Consider the following 20,351-nt stretch of genomic DNA (forward strand, 5'->3'; position numbering starts at 1 on the left):
CACACCAGAGCATGGTAGCATGTGGCCTCCTTCCACCTGTACCAGTTGGGGTGGGTGGGCAGCAGCAGCTGTTTGCAGCTGGTTCTCCTGGGAGCCCTCAGCAGTGCAGCCTCACTTCAGCTCAGCCCAAGTGTGCCCTGAACTTATGTGTCCTTCACTCCATGGGGGTGGGGACAGGGACAGGGCAGCTCTGGCAGGTCCTAACCAGAGCTGGAGCTTTCCTTTGGGTGCACAGCGGCACAGCAATGTTTCATCCAGCTTCGAGTGTCCTGGTTGCCCTTCCCTCAGGCAGCACCGCAGCTCCTGACCCTGTGTGCAACTTGGGGCAACTTTGCTTAGCAAGGAGTTTGTCTCTCTTCTCTTGCATCTGCTCTTTGTGCTTTTGTCCAGTTTTCTATTCTTTTGCTGTGTCTCAGCATCACAGGTGAGCATAGTGCTGTTTCAGCCTCTCCTCCAAGGCTCAAACTGGCCAAGGATTGCATTCCCTTTCCTCCCTCTCTGCCCCAGAAACTACCAGCATAAACATTACTCTGGGAGAGGAGTGATGCAGAGCCCTTGGCTCAGCCCAGATCCAGACCAGCTGTGGAGTCATGCCCCTTGCAGTCATGTTGTGGGCAGGGGATTGTTTGCAGTGGAGGCACTGGGAGACAAGATACTCCTTCACCAGCATTGGGCCAGGACTGGTGGAGGCACTGGGAGACAAGATACTCCTTCACCAGCATTGGGCCAGGACTGGTGGAGGCACTGGGAGACAAGATACTCCTTCACCAGCATTGGGCCAGGACTGGTGGAAACTCTACTCCGGTTTATATGCCCTTGGTTGGGCAGAACAACCCAGATCATACCACACATGTTCTGACAGGGCAATGTGGCACAGTGAGAAGTACGACCTGCAAAAGCTGTCCTTGGCCTCCTGGGACAGTGGGGAGCATGTGGATGCCAGCTCCCCGAGGTGACATGATGTGAAGTGTTAGCGGGCTCCTCAGCTGCAACCAGGCATGAGGGGAGGTGAAGGGATCCCCAGCTTGGTGAAACTGTTGGGATCACCACATCCAGCACCAGCACTGGGACGGCAGCCCTGGGGAAAGGCACAGCATTCCTCCTGGGGCTGGGCAGGTAGAGGGCCGGGCTGGGGTGGGCTGTGTTGAACCAGCCTGAGCTGAGCCATGCTGGTCATGCTGGGCTGAGCCGTGCCGCTTGGTGCTGGGTCATGCCATGAACTGCTGTGCCATGCTGCGTGGTGCTGTGCTGAGCCCCGCTGCCAGCCATGCATGCCGGCAGCGGCACCGCCCCACATAGGTGTGCAGTGAGTCACAGCAAGCAGACACACATGGGCAGCCGTGCTGTGGGAGGCCCTGCAGCAGTGGGACCCACTCACGGTGGCTCCTCGGCACCCCACAGCTAAGGGTGGCTAACCGGGAGGCCCGCAGGGCTAGCTGTGACAACCAGGGCTTGCACCAGGACCACAGGGAGGGGGGGGCTGCCAGCGGCATGCTGCAGGCGCTGGGACTGGGGAAGTGCCCTCTCTTACCCCTGGAGCTGATGTCTTGCTGCTTGTCATCCACAAACCCCTTCCCAGGGGGAAGCTGCTCCCCCTTCTCCTTCCATTCCCGGCCGTGGCCTCTGTGTGCCCTAAGCCCTTTGCGCCCAACAAGAGGGCCAACGCTGGGGTGCCTTCGGCGAGGCTGAGCCAGCACCGCCGGGAGTGCTCCAGCCTTGCCCGCCCGGGCTGTCTGTGCACAGCCGGTGCAGGCTCAGGGGACAATTCGGGGCGAAGGGACCTCAGCAGGTCCCTCCTGCCCAAGACCTGCCCAGCGCAGGGCCAGCTGCCAGGTCAGCCCGGGCCCCGAGCCTCCCCCCGCGGGCAGAGCGGCCTCGCCCGCCCGATGGGGCGGGGAGCCGCGGGCCGGCGGCCGCTGCGCCTTTAATTCCCCCGCCCTCGCTCAATCCGAGCCGCTCGCACATCCTGCCCGGCGAAACCCCACCTTCCGCGGAGCGGGGCCGAGGCGGGCCGGGCCGGACCGGGCAGGGCGGCGGCAGCAGCCTGTGCGCACCGTGAGTGTCCCCCTCCCCGCAGCCCCCCGACGCAGCGGCGCCGCGCCCGGGGAGGGGGCGGCGGCGCGGGCGGGCCGGGACGGGCCGCGGCTGCGGCACCGGGGCCGCGGCCGCGGCTGCGGCAGGGCCGCGGGCGGGGCCGGGACCGGGACGGGCCGCGGGGCCGGGGCGGCCCCCGGGCGCGGCGCCCCTGCGCTGCGCTGCCCTGCTGCGGGCCGGCCGGAGCCTCCTGGCCGTCGGGGCACGGGGGCCGCGCTGTGGGGCGCGGGGCCGGGGCCGGGGTGGGCGGTGTCGGGTCGGGGAGCCGCGGGGCACTGGAGGCCTTTGCGCGCTGCTTGGTCTGAGCTGGCCTGGCGAGCTGTGCTAGCGGCGGGGTCCAGCCCCCGTTGTCCTTGCTAGTTGCACAGGCTTTTTTTCTTTCTCGTTTCTGCTGGATAATGCAGTCGTGGCTGCAGTGACCAGGAGTCTTCCCAGTCACTGCAGAAAGTAAACTGGGTATCGCAGCAGCCTGTAATGCAGTCTGGAGGGTTGGCAGGGAGTCAAGGCTGGCCTAGATGCTTGGCCAAAGTCTGCTGTAGTGGGTTCATGCTGTGGCAGTCAAGTTGAGTCAAGGGGATGTGGGAAAGCAGAGAGGAACCCCTGAGAAATGGGGATCTTCCTCACCTCGTGCCTGGGAAGGGCCTGAGAGTTGCCTGTACAACATAAGGAAGAGTTTCAATAAACAGCTTTGACTTCCTCCTGCAAGCTGAGTGCACACCAGGGCATACTGGAGTACCTCTGGGTCAGGAGTCCAGTGGGATGGAGCAGGCCATCCCACCAGCACCAGGCTCTGCCTGCCTGGCCACACTGCTGGTGCTGAGGCAATGCTGCTGGCACTGAGGAAGGGAGTGATGTCAGGTGACAGAGACAGGAGATCCCCAGAGCAGTCACTGCATTGAGGAGTTGTGGTGTTTGGAGATGAGCGAACCATCACGGTCCTGTGTTGCCTTCACCAGTGTCGGGCCAGGACTGGTGGAAGCTCCACTCTGGTCCATGCACCCTGCCCTGCTCCCTGGTCTCTGAGTGCAGATGCTGACCTGGAGGTCTGCAGAGATTTTGGATGGACCTCAGGGTTGATGGTGTACAGGAGAGCCCAGTTTTTCTGTGTGCCCTAAGGTGTGCCAGGTGTCATGGCCATGTGGTGACCAACATGTCTTTCTGATCCAATTTAGGGATCAAAGAGGTCTGATGCTAGAAAGCATCACATTGTGGTTGGAAGCTGCCTGGCTTGAAAAAGTGGCATGGGCTATGCTGGAGGGCTAATAGGCTTGGGTTTTTTTTTCTGAATTGCTGTGTAACTTTTCCTCTCATTTAGAGGACCTGCTGTGTCTGTCAGCATTGGCATGGGGAAGGCCTCTCCAGTGACTTATTCTTACCCCACATGCTAAGGACTAGTCTGGTCCCTGTCCCAGCCTGGGGTCTGAAATGTTCCTTCTGCGCTTGTGTGATCTCAGTCTGCCACCGTTCTTTATTTTTCTGTCTGTGGAGAGCACAGCCTTCCAGAGTATTTTGAGTAACAGGGCTAAGAATAACCTGCATGGTGCCCCTGTCCAAGCTGCATGCAGTTCAGCATGTCCGAGGCTGTGTCTGGTGCCTGGGGGCAGGGTGGAGAGGCTGAGGGGGGACCACTGATCCCTCCACAGGGACAGATGTGGGTGAGGAAAATACAGGTGAACAGAGAGGCCTGAAGACAGGATGGGAGAGGCTGCATGCAGCCTGAGGCAGCATGCAGGTTGCAGGGAAGGAGAATTCCTGTATCCTCCAGCAGGTTGTGGTGTGCAAGTTAGCATTATGTTAGCAAATGTAACTGCTTTGCAGATGCCTCGGGGGAAGGAGAGGAGAGGTGCTGGCAGCAATTTTGGTGCTGAGAGTTAGGGAGCAACTGAGAGGTGCGTGCTGGTTACTTGTGCGTCCTTGAGACCTCAGTAATTGAGCCCTACGGAGCGGAAGCTGGTGAAGGATGCTCCCACAGTGCTGAGCCCTGACCCCCATGCCCTCCAGCACATCAGTGAGCCCTGGCATGGTCCATGACCTAGGTGGGTTGATGCAATGCCAAGGCCCTGCTGGAGGAGGGACCGGATACAAGGCGTTCTCCATGCCCCAGGGAGTCTGCTCGTCCTGGGATTAGCACGCGCTGCCAAGCACACCTGCAGCTGTATCTGGGCCTGCCAGAGCATGGTGAGGTGGGAAGCTGGGGAAGTTGTGAGGCAGGAGCTGAAGGCTGTGTGGATGGCTGTGTTTGGGATACCTCCTCCTGCAGTCCTGCTGGGCTCTGCCTAGCCATTCAGATGGGAGGAAGTATCCTACAAGCTCTCTGGGAAAGATGGTTGTCAGTGTTGGGAGAGTGAGAGGCTGTAGGGGTCTTGAGTGCAAAACGGAGCTGAACTGGGGGTCGGAGGGAGGAGAAGGCGTGGGACGCTCAGAGTGGTGGCTCCTGGGCAGGCATGGGCTTGTGGCTGTCCATAGAGGGAAGAAGAGGAGTACTACAACCTTGGAGAAAGGCAATGGGTTTAGGGCCTCCCAGAGCAGGAGTAATGGGGAAGGGTGGATTCTCCGCCAGAAAAGCTTCTGGGTAGTTCCTTGGATTAGGAGCCCTGCTTTCCCACCTTATACCCCACCAATAGCAAAGCACATGCCAAGAGCATGCACCCCTTTCAGTGTTTCCTGCCATCCCCTGACTATCACAGTACTTCCAGGTTAAGGAGAGATGCCCCTTCAGAGCTGGATTGCACCCTGCTGTGCTGGGAAGGGGTGTTGGGAAGGTTAACTCTGCTGTGTGTGAGGTGAAGCTGAGATACCTTGGGGTGGGGGGAGACAGGATAGGCCACAACTCCAGTGGGCCTGTGGTGGAGGCACCTGGTCCACAGCCCTTGGGTATTAGTGCTAGTCCTTGGCACTGTGGGTCACCCGGTGGGGCTGAGGGCAGCTGAGAGCAGTGTGGTGTGTTAGGGCTTGCCTTGCTCAGTGGGTGGAGCAGGGCAGGGCCATGGGGCCAGACATGCAGGAGGGCTGTGTCATGCTGGTTTGGAGGGCCTGGGTGTGAGCTGCTGCTGGTTAAACACACCAGGAGGAAGGGATATGGCAGAACCTTTGCCAGGACGAGAGGCTGGAGTGGTGGGGAGGCTCGGTGGGGTTTGGCCTACCCTGGTCTCCTGGGCCAAGTGTGCTCCTCACACCGTGGGCATCCTGCTGCCTGCATGTCCTCTTCACAGGACAGCTGCTGTCCCTTTGCTCTGGCTGAGAGTGGGGGGTGCCTGAGGAGACAGGCAGATGTCTCAGGAAGGCTCCTCCTTGGTGCTTGTTGTGCTTGGGGAGCACTGACCGTGCAGGACATGGCTTCCCAGAAGTCCGCTCACAGTGAGCGGTGCTTGAGTCACCCTGTGTGCTGGGGAAGGGCTGTCCCGCCTCTTCCTTTCCTCTGCGTGCCCCACAGATAGACGCTGTCTCTGCTCCCCCGAGGGCTCCTCCCTTCCCTTCCCTCCTCTCTATTGACTCAGTGCTCAGGCAGCTGCAGCCTCCTTCAAGTGAGAGAGAGGCGCTTGCCCGGGGCTTGGCACAGCAGCTGCTGACACCTTCCTGGATGGGACATGCACGGATGAGTCAGAAACCGAGGCAGGGAGAGTCCGCTGGGTCCGGAGAGTTGCGCTGAGGAGATCAGGGTGGGAGCGCCCAAGTCCTACAGGGAATGACCTGGAGAGGCCCAGATAAGAGACGGGCAGCAGCCAGGAGCACAGCCAGGCTGGCGGCTTGGAGGAGATGCTTCTGGAGGCAGAAAATGCCTGAAATTCCTCTGCACTCGGCCATTGTGCACTGGGGAGCTGGAGAGCACTCTGCGGTGCTGCCGGCAGGCTGATCCCCAGCTCCGTCTCCTTCCGGGCTGGGATCAGCGCTACTCTCCTTGTTCAGCTTATGCTAAAGATAGTGGAAGCATGACAGGCTGGGTGGGAGGCCATGACCCAGTTCTGCACACAGAAGCACTGCAGTGTGTGTTGGGGATGGGATACGGGGAGATCCTTGCAGCACGTATGCTCACCCAGTGGTGCTTTTCCTGCTGGTGGCTTGGCTGGCTCTGCTCGCGCTGCCTCGGAGCAGTGCTGATGGAAGTCCTGTTGCAGGGGAGATTGGGAACTAGGTCTCCCCTACTTCCTTAAAGAAGCAGCTGCACACAGCGGTCTTGGTGCTGTGTGAAACTCTGCTGACTTTCTTCCCCCTGGGGTGTGCTAGCTCCGACCAGCCTTGGGCTCCCCGCCTTGGCTCTGCACCTCTTGCCTCGCCATCTGCTGCAAACCTCATTCCTGCAGGTGGTCGCTCACATTTTTTGTTTCTAGGTGCCCTGGACCACCCCTCCCTCTCTATCAGGGGGCCCTGCCTCAGCCTCGTGGTGCCTCTTTCGTTGCAGGGAGCAGAGCTGAAGGAAGTGCTGCTGGTGCCCAGTCATGATGCCCTTTGGGGGAATTGCTGCCCGGCTGCAGAGGGACCGCCTGAAAGCTGAGGGGGTTGGCCAACACCACAATGCCATCAAGTACCTCAACCAGGACTATGAGGCCCTCAAGCAGGAGTGCCTTGAGAGTGGTACCCTCTTTAGGGACCCCCAGTTCCCAGCTTCCCCCTCTGCCCTTGGCTTCAAGGAGCTGGGGCCGCACTCCAGCAAGACACGGGGGGTGGAGTGGAAGCGTCCTTCAGTAAGTATCAGGCATGCTTCTCCTTGGGTTGCGCTGGTGGCCCTCATCTGCAATATCTGCACTAATGTGGTTTGCCAAGCTGCAGCTTGGCACTGGCCTGCAGGTCTCTGCACTCCAAATCCCTGAAGTGCTTCATAGCCTCCTTTCCCAAAGGATTAGGGCAATGTTTAATGAGTGTCGGCTCAGAAGAATATTATGTCTAGCAAGCTTTTTTTCCCTCTGGGCAGCAGATGTTGGGCTCTGAAATGGGTGGGCTATGTCGTTGCTTCTAGATAGCATGCCATGGATGTGCTACCTTCAGCAACTGGGGCTTTTGTGGGTGTGTAAGCAGGGGTACCACTGGTGCCAGTCCTGCAGAAGCATAGCCCCCGCTAGATCCAGCACTTGCATCCAGTTTTCTCTTCCTCCTGCAGGAATTAGTGGATGACCCTCAGTTCATCGTTGGTGGTGCAACACGGACAGATATCTGCCAGGGGGCTCTGGGTAAGTGCTGGAGATCTGTCCCCAGCCCTTGGTCTAGAGAGCAGTGGCTGCATGGGGTTGATGTGGTTGGAGGAGAGTTTGCGTAAGGCACGTGCTGGGAATGGACTGGTTTCACAGTACCTTTCTCCAGGCCCATACAGCGCATTTTCATTTCGGCCTATGCACCCCCCCCCCCCCCCCCCATCTCTGTACACAAGACTCCCCTCCTGTTTAGTGCTGTGGCAAGTGTGGAAGGTGGGGGATGCTTTGTGACTTCTGCTGGTGCCAGGTTAAGAGCCTGTGAGCATGGGTTGATGGATGTACAGCATGACTGTGCTAAGGTCAGGGGAGATGCCAGGTAGATCTGTGCCTGACACGCTGACAACAATGTCAGGAGCTGCTCCAAGCAGCTCTCTGCCTTCGTAGATAGTGAGAGATGGCAGTGGGGAGTAATAAACCGAGGTGAGGAGGCACTGGTCATGACAAAGTGCCTGCAAAGCAGCACTGTGTGGCAGAAGAGAATTGAAAGGAGAGCTATGTAGTACAAGTAGCGATTCCTCCTTTTTCCAGGAGTGACTGCCAGGCTTGAGGGCAGCTAAGGTACTGAGACAGGGAGATGTTCCTGATCTGGATCAAGCTGGGCACTTTGTGAATATCATGTACCTTAGCATAGTCCTCCAGCTTCAGGACTGACCACATTTAACACATCCAAGTTATTTGAACAAACTTGAGGCAGTAGCTGGAGCAAGTAATGGCACAGAGCACTGTGGTGTTTTTTAATTGGTCATTAAGAGGCCAATGCCATTTTGTCAAACCACAGCACAGCACAGGTTATCCAGGCCAGAGGCTGAAGTATGACAGGCTTCAAAGGCAAAAGAGAAAGGGGAACCAGGGTAGAGAATTTAAAGAGCAGTACTGGCCTAGAGCAGCACTTGTGGTTAAGAGTACTTCGAAGGAGATATGCAGTGTTACTTTTTGCAACTTGAAGTTGGAGCAGCAGTGTTTTAAACCTCTTGCCCAGTGATTGAAAACAAGGAAAAAAAAATTTTTAATGCAAAGTGCATTAAAAAAGCACTCGCTGTCCCAAGATGATGGGCATGGAGGGCAGCTGTGCAAATGAGACCCAAGGTGGTCATGATGAATGACTGCAGAAGGGAGCTGTTGATGCTGACTATATATGATGGTCCACAGACAGGCTCCAGATCGGGGGGGAGGGGGGGTGTCATTCCCTGTGTGCCTTGATCTAATTCTTCTCTCTGAGCACCTGCTATTACTCTAGGTGGGCTAGGAATGAGGGGTGTGGGCAATGCTGGATGTGGGGCAGGGGTGTGGGATGGTGGTGGAGACCCCAGAGAGGTTCACGACCAAAACAGCAAGATGGGCATAGCTGAGGGGCAGCATGGAGGGATGCTGGCATGGTGCCAGGTCAGGAGGGTGCCCACAGAGCTGGTACATGGGCTCCCTGTCGTTGTCCCCAGCGGCTTGGTGTCCCTGGAGACCCCACAGGACGTGCTTGGGAAGTGGGTGCTGCCCTGCCTCAGCAGGCTGAACAAGCCTAGTTGCGTGAGCCTCTTCTCACAGGGCACACACCTCTCACCAGCTTGACATCCTTCTTCTGGACCTTTTCCAGTTTTCCCATTAACTTTTTGAGCTGGGGGGCTCCAAACTGGTGTGCTGCTAGCCCATACATGGCCTGGCATCACCGTTGCCCCCCAACTACGGAGGTGACAGGGAGCTGGCATGGCAGCACGTGCCTCACACCAGCTTCCTCTCCTTTCCCAGGCGACTGCTGGCTGCTGGCTGCCATCGGCTCCCTCACACTCAATGAGGAGCTCCTGCATCGCGTGGTGCCCCATGGGCAGAGCTTCCAGGAAGATTATGCTGGCGTCTTCCACTTCCAGGTAGGCTGGGAGCTGCTGGCCCTCCGCAGTGGGTCTTTGCCAGACCAGGGGTGGGCTGGAAGCAGGTTGGACTGTCCTACAGGCTGTGGTCTGAGCACATCCCTCTGATGTAGGGTTATGCAGGGAGCATGGTGCTGCCCGGTGTACCTCTGGCCCATTCACCCCCACTTTTCTCTCCAGATCTGGCAGTTTGGCGAATGGGTGGATGTGGTGGTTGATGACCTGCTGCCCACCAAGGATGGAGAGCTCTTGTTTGTGCATTCGGCAGAGTGCACTGAGTTCTGGAGTGCTCTGCTAGAGAAGGCCTATGCCAAGTGAGTCCTGCTGCAGTGGGCGTGAGGACGGATGGGTGCCTTGCTGGTGGGAGGAGATGGCGGGGGGGGGAGGGTGTCTCTTCTCTCCCTGGCCCTGGTTCTGCAGGGTGCCTGAGAAGCAGCAGTGTGGTGTGACCCTGTCACCTTGTGTACCCCTCTCGTACCCTCTGGTGCTCAGGCTGAATGGCTGCTATGAGTCGCTCTCCGGGGGCAGCACCACTGAGGGCTTTGAGGACTTCACCGGTGGTGTGGCAGAGATGTACGACCTCAAACGGCCGCCACGCAACATGGGCCATATCATCCGCAAGGCACTGGAGAGGGGGTCCCTGTTGGGCTGCTCCATTGATGTAAGTGGTGTGCTGTTCCTCAAAGATGAACACTCTCCTCCAGTGATGGCCAAGGCAAGGCCTCACAACTCTCCTCCAGGGTGACAAAATCCTGTGTTGGCAGTCCCTTAGCTGGGATACCAGGCAGGAGGTTACTTCTTCCCCATCTTATTGGGGCACCCTTTTCAGAGCAAGCATGACAACCCAGTGGGCACAACACATGGGGCTACAGTTTAGCTGCTGGAAATGGTCTCATTTTGTTGTAGCTGGAAATGTTCAATAGTCTGGACTTGAGATGGGTGAAGGCTGGCCTACCACTCTGGCCATGTCTTGTGTCGATATCTGCAAATTAGCTGCTCTTGGGTTTTCCATCCACTCCCTTTCCATCCACAAGAAACGCAGTGCATTATCCCCATCACCACTGCTGGTGGTACCCCTTGGATTTGCAAATCTGAGTGGGCCCAAACGCAATCCAGCCATGTTTAGCAGCTTGCCAGGTTCTAAGGTCTGCTGCCAGTATTATATGCACGTCTGGAGTCTACGTGTTTTCTACAAGAGACTGTTGCTCGCAGCAATCTCTGTGCACCACCATGATCCACTGGGTAGCACGTTCTGGGATTTGTAGCTTGCATGGACAATAGTTCTGTGTTGCCGATGACAGCACTGTGTTTTGGGAAGCACAAAATCCTTTTCCTGTTTTTCTGAAGTTTGGGACATTCCCTGATGGCTCTCTGGGTCCTACAGCAGGGAGGCTGCCTTTAAATTGTCCTCATCCAACAGCCTTTGAACACAAGGAGCTGGTACCTGCTCCTTTCCTTTGCTGGAGCATTGCAAAGCAAGGGTGATTCTCCACACAAAGCCCCTACTGGGAAGGGGTTGGGATAGGACGACATGAATTTAACCTCATTCACTTAAGCTTTACACATTCTCCTCAGATCACAAGTGCTTTTGATATGGAAGCGGTGACCTTCAAGAAGCTGGTGAAAGGCCATGCCTATTCTGTCACAGCCTTCAGAGATGTGAGTTGGCTGCATGGGGCTATGATAGACATAAAATGGTGTGGCCAGCAGCATGGGTTTAACATCTTGTATCTGATCTCTGGCAGGTGAACTACCGGGGTCAGCAGGAACAGCTCATCCGTGTCAGGAACCCCTGGGGTCAGGTGGAGTGGACCGGAGCCTGGAGTGATGGGTGAGCTCACTATGTGGGACTTCAGTCCTGCTGCTGGCAGACCAGCTGACACTGCGCACAAAACAAGCAGACACCTCTTGCATGGCACTGCCAACAGGTAGTTCATAGCATGCAGTGCCCTTCGCATTGGAGAGGGAGTCCATTGAGGGCCAGCTGTGAAGTGCATAATGCTGGGAATATCTCAGTTCACCTTGAGAAGTCCTTGTCTAATTGTCTGCCTCCTGCTATACCAGTTCATCTGAGTGGAACAACATTGACCCCAGTGACAGAGAAGAGCTGCAATTGAAGATGGAGGATGGAGAGTTCTGGTGAGTGCCAGAGAGAAGTGCTCCTGTTTTTCAGTGTCCACCTTGGAAAAAAACAGAGGAGCCAGGGAGAGATTCTGCAGTCTGGCTTCTCCTGAAACATATGACCTGTCTTTATTAGCTGCATTTCCATTACTGGAGAGCCTGTTAACTTATCTTGTTATCTCATCTAGTTAATAATTTCCTCTCCCTCAAGGAAATTCAGCACAACTAAATGCAAATTAATACCTAGAAAGGACAAACATCCTTTATTCCACAAACCCAGCAGTGGGCTTTAAATGAGCTATTACTGCTCAGGGTAAAAGATCCTGGTCTCACCTAATTCTCTGAAAATTTTGCCTCTGTGTTTTATGGTGGTCACAAGGGGAAGCTGAACTCTGGGAAAGAGGCTGGAAGTGCAGAGCGAATAGGAAGGAGTTACTTAGTACTTCTCAAGCCACAACAACAAAGGGGTCCCGATGGAAATATTGAGCAGCCAGCTTAGGCAAACATTGGAAGTCTGATGTGGGACACTGTGCTGCAGGATTTTTTTGGAGAGTCAAAGAGTACCTGTGTTCAGAAAGAGCGGTCTGACAGGAGAGATGGTCATCTCCCAGTGTGTGCAGTGGCCACATGCCCAGCCTTAATGGAAGAAGAAAGACAGGGAGCTTCCATCTCTGCAGAGACTGTTGTCCCTGCTCTGCCCTCTTTCCTTTCAAATTAACACAACCCTTCCTTTCTGTGGAGGAGAGCCAGGGACCCAGCCCCTGGAGGTGAAGGGGCTGGGCAGAGGCTGTTCCTGAAAGGGCACATGAGTCCCCTGAGAAAGGGGCCTGGGATAGTTCCCCTCTCCTTTGTTCACCTAATGAAAGCACCAGTTGCTGGGTTCAGAGCTCCTTGCTTTTCCCCTCCCTCCCTGCCCAGCTGTGCTTGGGCCTCAGCCCTTGCTCTGCCTCCTGCAGGATGTCTTTCCGGGACTTCATGAGAGAGTTCTCCAGGTTGGAGATCTGTAACCTAACCCCTGATGCCCTCACCAAGGATGAGCTGAGCAGGTGGCACACACAGGTGTTTGAGGGCACATGGCGCCGGGGGAGCACGGCTGGGGGCTGCAGGAATCATCCAGGTACCTCTCTCTCTCACACCTTCGCTCCCAGGTGAGCAGCCACACAGCTCTGCAGGGAATGAGCCAGGTGTCTCATCCACCTGTCCCTCCTTCCCTCCCAGCCACGTTCTGGATCAACCCCCAGTTTAAGATCAAGCTGCTGGAAGAGGATGATGACCCTGGGGATGACGAGGTAGCCTGCAGCTTCCTAGTGGCTCTGATGCAGAAGCATCGGCGGAGGGAGCGGCGGGCAGGTGGTGACATGCACACCATCGGCTTTGCTGTCTACGAGGTAACCCCCCACCCTGTTGCTGCTGCCCTGGGACTGGCTCAGCCCTGCCAGTCCTGCATGGGACTGGCACCATGATTCTCAAGGACACCTTTCCCTTCCACTTTGTCCGGGCTGTGGGTTAATGCCCCCCCCCCTTCCCCTCATCAAATCCTTGCCCACCCCCGTGCTCCCTGCTGCTGTAAGAGCTAATATGCAGGAGTGGGGGGTTCTGATTTCCCTCTTCTCTTCTCTCTGCAGGTCCCTGAAGAGGTACGTCCTGAGCCACTGGACTTGATTGCCTCTTGGAGAGGAGCACAAAAGTGGGCAGGAAGGGGTTAATGCGCACACACGTGCATGTGCACACAAACATGCATGGACACCCTGTGGCGTGGGAGTTTCCGTTGGCCTGGCAGTGGCTGGGTGCTAAAGGGTGCTGGGAACCCTTGTGCCAGGGGAATGAGTCATGTCAGGCAGGACCGTGAGGGACTCTCTGCAGAGCAGCTCCTGGGCTGGGGGGCAGCAGGACTGTGCCTCCATACCAGCTCGGTGTGCTGTGTGGGTGAGGCTGGGCCACAGCATGTGGGTGGTGCTGGGTTGCCACCTTGCTCAACAGCGCAGAGCTCCCCATTACAGCGGGAAGCTGCTGAGTTGACTGGCTGGGTCAGGGCATGTTCTGCCCCACTGGGCAGGTTTTGGTCACCCTGCTCCCTGTGGATCCCCCTCCTGTGGCTGCTGACTGGGCTGTTGTCCATGGGTGCATTTGCTCCCTGCAGGCTCAAGGCTGCCAAAACGTGCACATGAAGAAGGACTTCTTCCTGCGAAACCAGTCACGGGCACGATCCGAGACCTTCATCAACCTGCGAGAGGTGAGCAACCAGATCCGGCTGCCTCCTGGAGAGTACATCGTTGTGCCCTCCACCTTTGAGCCGCACAAGGAGGCTGACTTCGTCCTGCGGGTCTTCACCGAGAAGCAGTCAGACACGGCGTGAGTCCCTTCCTCAAAGCCTCCTGCTGCATCTTGGCCCCGGGCTTGGCCAGGAGGACATTACAGCGCAGGCCAGCCTGCCTGGGCAAGGAGGACCCCTGAGCCGTGGGAGGTTCCTCCTCTGCAGGCAGCCTGCTGGCCAGGGACCCACTGTCCTCTCATCACTGTTTCCCACTTTGTGCCCACAGGGAGCTGGATGAGGAGATCTCAGCAGATCTGGGAGATGAGGTAAGACCTACTACTCTTGTTCAGTCAGTGCTGAGGCTCTGCGGCTTGGGGGAGGGGGAAGCTGTGGGCAGGAGCTGGCTGCATGGGTTTGGGCTGTTAATGTGGCTGGAGGTGTCATGGTGATGGGGACATGGGAGGGAACAAAGGTGAGAAGAGCTTCTCTTCCAGTGTGAATTTGTTGAGCCTCATGGATAGGGCAGTGCCTTGTTCTGTTTGCTAACCTCTTTTTCTGGCTTGTGTCATCTCAGGAAGAAATTTCTGAAGATGACATAGAGGATGGCTTCAAGAACATGTTCCAGCAGCTGGCAGGGGAGGTGAGTGTGGCTGTGCCAAACTCTGGGAAGTGTGGGGAAGGGACAGGACCTCTGGCTGTTACAGCTTCACAGACTGGAGGAGTAGGGGCTTCCCTAAGATGGGGCTTACCTAAGGCAGGGCTCCTGGAGGCCCTTGGGCATCCCGGGGTCTCCTGGTGCCACCTACTTCTTCCCAGCCAGCAAGCTCCTATCCACCCCAAGCCGGCTTAGTCCCAGTGCTGCAGACAAGTAGCTGCAGCCTGGCCCAGCTCTCCCCAGGGGTGGCATGCCTGGAGCAGATTTGGGGAAGGGGAGTCCAGCTGTGGCCTGAACTGTTCTGGGCATGCAGGAAACTTCACAGCACCCTGGTGTTTTGTGAATAATGTGGAGGTGTTTGGGCAGCAATGGGAGAAGGGCCACAAGTGGGATGGAGAGCAGCCCTCCAGCCCAGCTGGGAGAGGAAGAAGGGGTAGGTGCAGGCAAGGGTACTGCTAACTCTGTTCTTGTCTCAGGACATGGAAATCAGTGTCTTTGAGCTCAGGACTATCCTGAACAGAGTCATCACTAGGCGTAAGTGTTGCTGTTTCTCCCCATGACCTTGGCCTGTTTGACAGGTTGTGTTTTGATGTGCATAATCTCCGTTCTCCTTCCCTCCTCAGACAAAGATCTGAAGACAGATGGATTCAGCCTGGATTCTTGCCGCAATATGGTCAATCTGATGGATGTATCCTCTCAGCACTGGGGGCAAGGGCCAGCTTCCCTAGCGCTCCGTCTTGCGGCAGGGAAACTTCTCCGCAGGAGCTGCGGTGGGGTCTGGCCTGGCCCTTCAAGTAGGGGAAGGAAGAGGTCCTTGCAACTGCCCCACAAGGGCTGCAGAGATGTCTAACTCAGCAGGTGCATGTAGCAGCCTGTAGCTCTGTGGACCATCTGGGCTGCAGTAGCTGGTTTCCTGGAAAGGGCTGTGAGTTCTCCTGCTTGTTTTGGGCCCTGGCCTGCTCCCTCTCTGCTGCCAGAACGCCAGCCTGGCTCTGCTCATGCTTCCAACCTTCCCCTCTGGACCTGATCCTTCACTTCTGCATGGGCTCACAAACATCAGGCAGAGGTCCTGCTTCACCCTAGGATGATAAGCTATGACACTGTGCAGGCTTTAAGGCATTCCTGGAAGGGAAAGAGGAGTGTCCTTTCACCAAAACCATCTTGACCAGTGGTTAAAAATGAGGGGTATAAAGCAATTGTAGCAGCAGTCTATGTTCCTGCTTGGATATGCAGTTGGAGGCTAAGGTAGAGGGATAGCTCCAAGCCCCTTCTTTAGTCTGGCCCTGCAACATCCTTTTAGCTGCATGCCAGCCTGCTGTTGCTTTGACAACACTGCAGCAGAGTGCTGTGCAGAGCAGAAGTGCAGCCCTTTCTGGGGAGCAGCACAGCAGCTGTTCTAAGCGTTGCACTCTTCCTGATGGTTTGCAGGCTCCAATCTTGCTTATAGTGCAGGAAGGAGAGGGGAAGTCAAAAAGGAACTGGCCAGATTGAATGTGGTCTGGCTGAAATGCCCTTTCTCACCCACAGTGGCTGGGATCTGATTGCTTTGCCTCAGGACATGCCTTTATTACAATCCTTTGGCTTGTTTTTCTTTGATCTGCTGCTCCCCAGAAAGATGGCAGCGCCCGCCTTGGGCTGGTGGAGTTCCAGATCCTGTGGAACAAGATTCGGGGCTGGCTGGTAAGGAGAGGAGGGCACAACACACGGTGCAGTGGGAAACACTGCAAGGGAATGGCCAGAATGGAAAAAGAGGGAGAGCCTGCCCTTTACATCCCCTGTGATATTTTTGCAGACCATCTTCCGTCAGCACGACCTGGATAAATCGGGCACCATGAGCTCATACGAAATGCGCATGGCTCTAGAGTCAGCAGGTGGGTGTAGAGAAGGATGAGGCTGGGCTGGAGGTGAAAGAGTGGGGCTTCTGCTGTGGGACCCCCATCCCATGCAGGAGGAGAAGTGCGAGACTGGTCTTGGTTGCATGCTTTCAGCCAATCTGTTGTGGTAGTGGGACTGGGGCCCATGTCTGAGCTGGGGTCTCTCCAACCCAGCCATGCTGAATGCTGGCAGCCTTGTGGTTGGGGATCCAAGCAAGATGGTCCCAAGATGGTTCTGTCCCCCTCTGACCTGTAGGGTCTGATTGAGAGCTTAACTGTTCATCTAGCAATGGTCTGTAGCTCTGTGGAGAGCATCCCTTCTTCCTGCTGTAAGTCTGGGCTTAGCGCCTCCCCTTGGGTGGGGCCTTTGGGAGTTGCGTCCTCCTCTCCTGACTTCCCTGGGTGCTGACTGCTCTCTGCCTGCAGGCTTCAAGCTGAACAACAAGCTGCATCAGGTGGTGGTGGCCCGCTATGCAGACTCCAGCATGGGCGTGGACTTTGACAACTTTGTCAGCTGCCTGGTCAAGCTGGAGGCCATGTTCAGTGAGTGCCAGCTCTGGGACAGGGAGGGCAGAGGGAGAAGGGCACATTGCTCAGCTTGCTCTTGTGGCCTGCAGGGTTCTTCCGGAGCATGGACCCTGAGGGCACTGGCACAGCTGTGATGAACATCTCTGAGGTGAGAGCTCAGCCCAGCAGCCCTGGGCAGTGGGTGTGGGAACTTAGGGCCGAGGCGCTGGGGTTAGGAGGTGGAAAGCCCTCCACCCCCTTGGATAAGGTAAGGAAAGAGCCCAGGAAAGATCAAGAGAGATGGGAAAGGGGATTGCTGCAGACTCCATTTCTCTCAGAGGGCTATTAAGATGTTGGGAGTGCAACACCCCCTGCTCATGCTGTCTCCCTCTCTTGCAGTGGCTGTTGCTGACGATGTGCGGCTAAGAGCCACAACAGGTGCACTGCAGCTAGGACATCCTGGCGGGCCAGGCCAACTCCAAGTGCCTCCCCTTGGATCCATGGACATAGGATACTCTCCCTCCCCTTGCTCCATCCCATGCTGCACCACCAGCCCTGCCCTGCCTCCCAGCAAGACTCACCCCACCATCTCCTGTGGACCATTTTGCAGGGTTCAAGGCAGGCAGGGGCTGCCCTTCTCTTCTTCTGGGCTGGGCTGGTTTTCCACTCTTCCCCCTCCTCTCTCCCCACCCCAGAACAGGAGGAGGGCAGGTGGCATGGGAGTGCCTGTGCATCACTGTGCCTGGCTTTATGGCAACCATTGTGGAGGTGAGTGAAGGAGCAGACTCGAGCATGGCCGCAGAGCAGGGAGCAGAAGAAGCTCTGGGGGGAAGGGAGGAGATGACTAGTGTTGCTTGCTTCAGCATTGTCCTCGTGCTGCTGGCACGTTACCCCGCATCCTGGGAGCGTCAACATGTATTACACTGCTCCAGCGGAGGCAGCTGGTTCCTGGGGTGCCAGAGTTGGCCTCCTGGGAATGTCCTGGGGGGAGGAGAGTGCGTGCCATGGTGAGAAGGAAGGCCTATACTCTTTCCACTGCACTCATCACCACCAAGCACTTTCTAAAAGGTAACATAACCAAAGCGTGGGATCCCATGTGGATCAGGACACCAGCATTTGGTTCCTCCTCCCACAGACTCCTTTTGTGTGGCCTTGAACACGTCTCCCACATCTATGGCCCCTTTCTTTGCCCTGAAGTAAAGCGAAGGCCATAACTTAAGCACCGAATGTTTGGGGGGCTCCCCTGCCACATGATCGTATGACACGGCCTAGCGCAGTGCAGTGGGTGTCTCTTCCCATGCAGGCACAGGAGTGCTACCCCCATAGTGCCACTGTTTTCCCACAGCAGCAGGTTCACCTCACCTCCCACTGAGGCAAGCACTGGAGCTACAGCGGGCACTTGGCCCTGCCGCTCTGCCTGCTCACAGCCCTTGGCAGGGCCAGGGCAGGGGTCCATTGCCACCAGGGAGCTACCTCCCACAGAGCAGAGGGAAGCTCTGCTCAGGAGGAAGAGATGGGGTTGGCTTGGGGGGATTTCTCCTGCTCACAGATGTTCTCATCCTTCTTTACGTTACCATCAAACACTGGTACACTCCCCTCCTCCCTTGGGCTCCTCTGCCCAGCACGGATGGGCCCCTGTGCCAATGGATTTGCACTTCTCTGCACTCCTCCACTCTCTTCACTTTTTTCCTGTGGTAACAGGGTGGCCCTGGCTTGGCAGTGGGCAAAGGCCTGTCCTTTGCCTTATAGACGTAGGCAAGACACTTCCGTTCCCCCCATGCCCCTGTCATCGCTGGAGAATGTGCCTGCAGCAATAGCCACTCTGCCTGGATGGCAGAGGTGCTTCTTCACCATGCTCACTGTGTACTCCAAATAATAAACAGAGATCTGTCGGAAACATGGCCCAGGCAGTGTCTAGACGGATGGGGGCCACGCATCCTTTCTCTTGGTGGGGCTATGGCCTTCTGGGGCTAGGCTGGGCCTCGCAAGAGGGAGGTAGAGCAGAGGCGGACTCTGCAGGGTTCCACTTCAGGCTGTGGTGTGATGCACTTCCACACAAGCCTGGGCAGGAGTAGAGATGCTAAGTGGGGCAGCACTGAAGCAAGGAGCAGTAGATGGCTGCTGGGCCTGGGCTAGGGTGAGGATGAGAGGCTGGGATATGCTGCTTCTCTTGGGCACAAGTGGAGGAGCAACATCAGGCACTGCTACTACTATGGGGGTGGAGGGGTCCATCACCACCAGGACTTTATGAACCTCACTTCTGTCTTTGTTTGCATGTGGGTCTTAGTGCTGACATGCAGGAGCAGCACAATGTAATGGGGGTTTTGGAGAGCACTGGTCTTCAAGAACAAGCCATGTTATTCATTGCCAAGATAATACAAAACACGAATAGGTAGCAGGAAGCATGGCCATTACTGAGGCCCCTGTGGCTTTCTCCTGCATGGTGCTTCTCGTGCTCAGCACAAGTTGCCATGTGCCCATGTCTAAGCGGTTGCCTGCAGGCAGCCAAGGTGCTGTGAGGGTGGCTGCACAGACACACAAACCTGTGCAACCTCCCTTAAGTGGTCAAGCACTAGTAAAAAAGTGCCTCTTTTGCAAACTTTGACATGACAAGCTTCGAGCAAGGGGCACGTGGCAGCTGGGGCGCAGCCCAATGTGGGGCGGGGGGAAGCTTCCCCGCAGCGCAAGGCCCCGGTTTCTGGGGCGCAGCCAATAGCAGGTAAATGCCCCTGCCGTGTTGGCTTCTCGGAGCCGGCTGCTGCCGTGGCTGCGTCCGCCGCGGGCCTGCGGGACTCGGCGGAGCGGGGCCGGGGCCGCCGGGAGGGGGCAGCGCTGCCCCGCGGGCCCGGCGCGGTGAGGCCCGGGCGGCGGCTCCGGTGCTGTGCGGGCGGGAGCCGCGCCGGGGACACGGCCGCTGGCTACTTGCAGGCTTTTTTCAGCAGAGGAAAAGGCAGCACTTGGCACCCAGCTGTGCGCGGGAGTAGGAGCGCGTTTCTGCCAGGCAGGAATGGGGCGGGACACGGGAAGTTTCAGCCCAGCCTCTGCCAGATGGACATTTGTGCAGCAGCTTGCTCTCTGAAGATAGGCGAGCCCGGGGTCTGGCCGGAATTTGCCAAAGGCTGCTCCTGGACACTGACAACATACGGTTGCTTTTCAAGCAGCTGGAGCAGTTTAAATTGTCACTGTCCCCAGTGCTTTCCTAGTGCCCTCTGAGCAGCACACAGCCGCTTTGCTGTGAAGGCAGCTAGTGAGGCTGGGTTTGGACTGGTAGACTGCGCTGAGGCAGATTAGCACTGCCAATATTTCATTGCTGTCTCTGAGCTTTGGGGTCAGTGCTGAGGTGCCCTGCCTCTTACAGTGGACACAGGCTTCCTTGGGCTGGCGACAAAGCTGGGGTCTTCTCTTAAAAGCCAGGCTATGTGTTTTGGGAAAGGTTGGGAGGGGAAAGGGGAGCTGCTTGGAGAGGATGGAGTTAAGCATGGAGTGGGTGGGAGTGCAGAGCAGCCTCGACCCTGGAAAGGAGACCACACAAGGCATTTGACCCTGGATAGGGATTGTGGGAGGCCAATGTTTCCCACTCCTTCCTTTGAGGCCATGCAAATTACAGCTGGATGCAAAAGCCTTCCAGGAAACCAGCACGGGGGAAGGCAGTGGAGTGGAGGTTGGTCAGGATTTTAACTGCATTGCTCAAAGCCAGATTCACTCCTTAGCTGGGCCAAAAATGTTCTGTTCCTGCCAGTCGCTGATACCCAAGAATGGAGTCGTGGCTCAGACAGCCTCGAGAGTGCTTAGACAGGGAAA

General features: G+C 56.9%; 1 protein-coding gene across 1 annotated transcript; it reads left to right on the forward strand.

Moving 5' to 3' along the window:
* Window positions 1-1,902: 1,902 nt before the first annotated feature.
* On the forward strand, window positions 1,903-18,447 carry CAPN11 (calpain 11). Its single transcript, XM_026123007.2, has 22 exons — window positions 1,903-2,055; window positions 6,494-6,776; window positions 7,190-7,259; window positions 9,021-9,139; window positions 9,320-9,453; window positions 9,632-9,800; window positions 10,715-10,798; window positions 10,885-10,970; window positions 11,204-11,278; window positions 12,217-12,377; window positions 12,479-12,648; window positions 12,886-12,897; window positions 13,401-13,612; window positions 13,801-13,840; window positions 14,089-14,154; window positions 14,646-14,703; window positions 14,793-14,857; window positions 15,781-15,849; window positions 15,962-16,040; window positions 16,470-16,586; window positions 16,661-16,719; window positions 16,950-18,447. The coding sequence occupies exons 2-22, from the start codon at window positions 6,531-6,533 to the stop codon at window positions 16,974-16,976; spliced, it is 2,118 nt and encodes a 705-aa protein (XP_025978792.1). The 5' UTR covers window positions 1,903-2,055; window positions 6,494-6,530; the 3' UTR covers window positions 16,977-18,447.
* Window positions 18,448-20,351: the final 1,904 nt, after the last annotated feature.

The sequence above is a fragment of the Dromaius novaehollandiae genome, chromosome 3 (genome assembly GCF_036370855.1).
Source record: "Dromaius novaehollandiae isolate bDroNov1 chromosome 3, bDroNov1.hap1, whole genome shotgun sequence".
Classification (NCBI taxonomy): Eukaryota; Metazoa; Chordata; class Aves; order Casuariiformes; family Dromaiidae; genus Dromaius; species Dromaius novaehollandiae.

Excerpts from the sequence above, each read along its gene's own strand:
- CAPN11 (XM_026123007.2), top strand. The coding sequence starts at position 6,531 with ATGATGCCCTTTGGGGGAATTGCTGCCCGGCTGCAGAGGGACCGCCTG. Across the intron at positions 9,454-9,631 it reads CTAGAGAAGGCCTATGCCAA|GCTGAATGGCTGCTATGAGT; the intron begins GTGAGTCCTGCT and ends TCTGGTGCTCAG. Across the intron at positions 14,155-14,645 it reads TCCAGCAGCTGGCAGGGGAG|GACATGGAAATCAGTGTCTT; the intron begins GTGAGTGTGGCT and ends TTCTTGTCTCAG.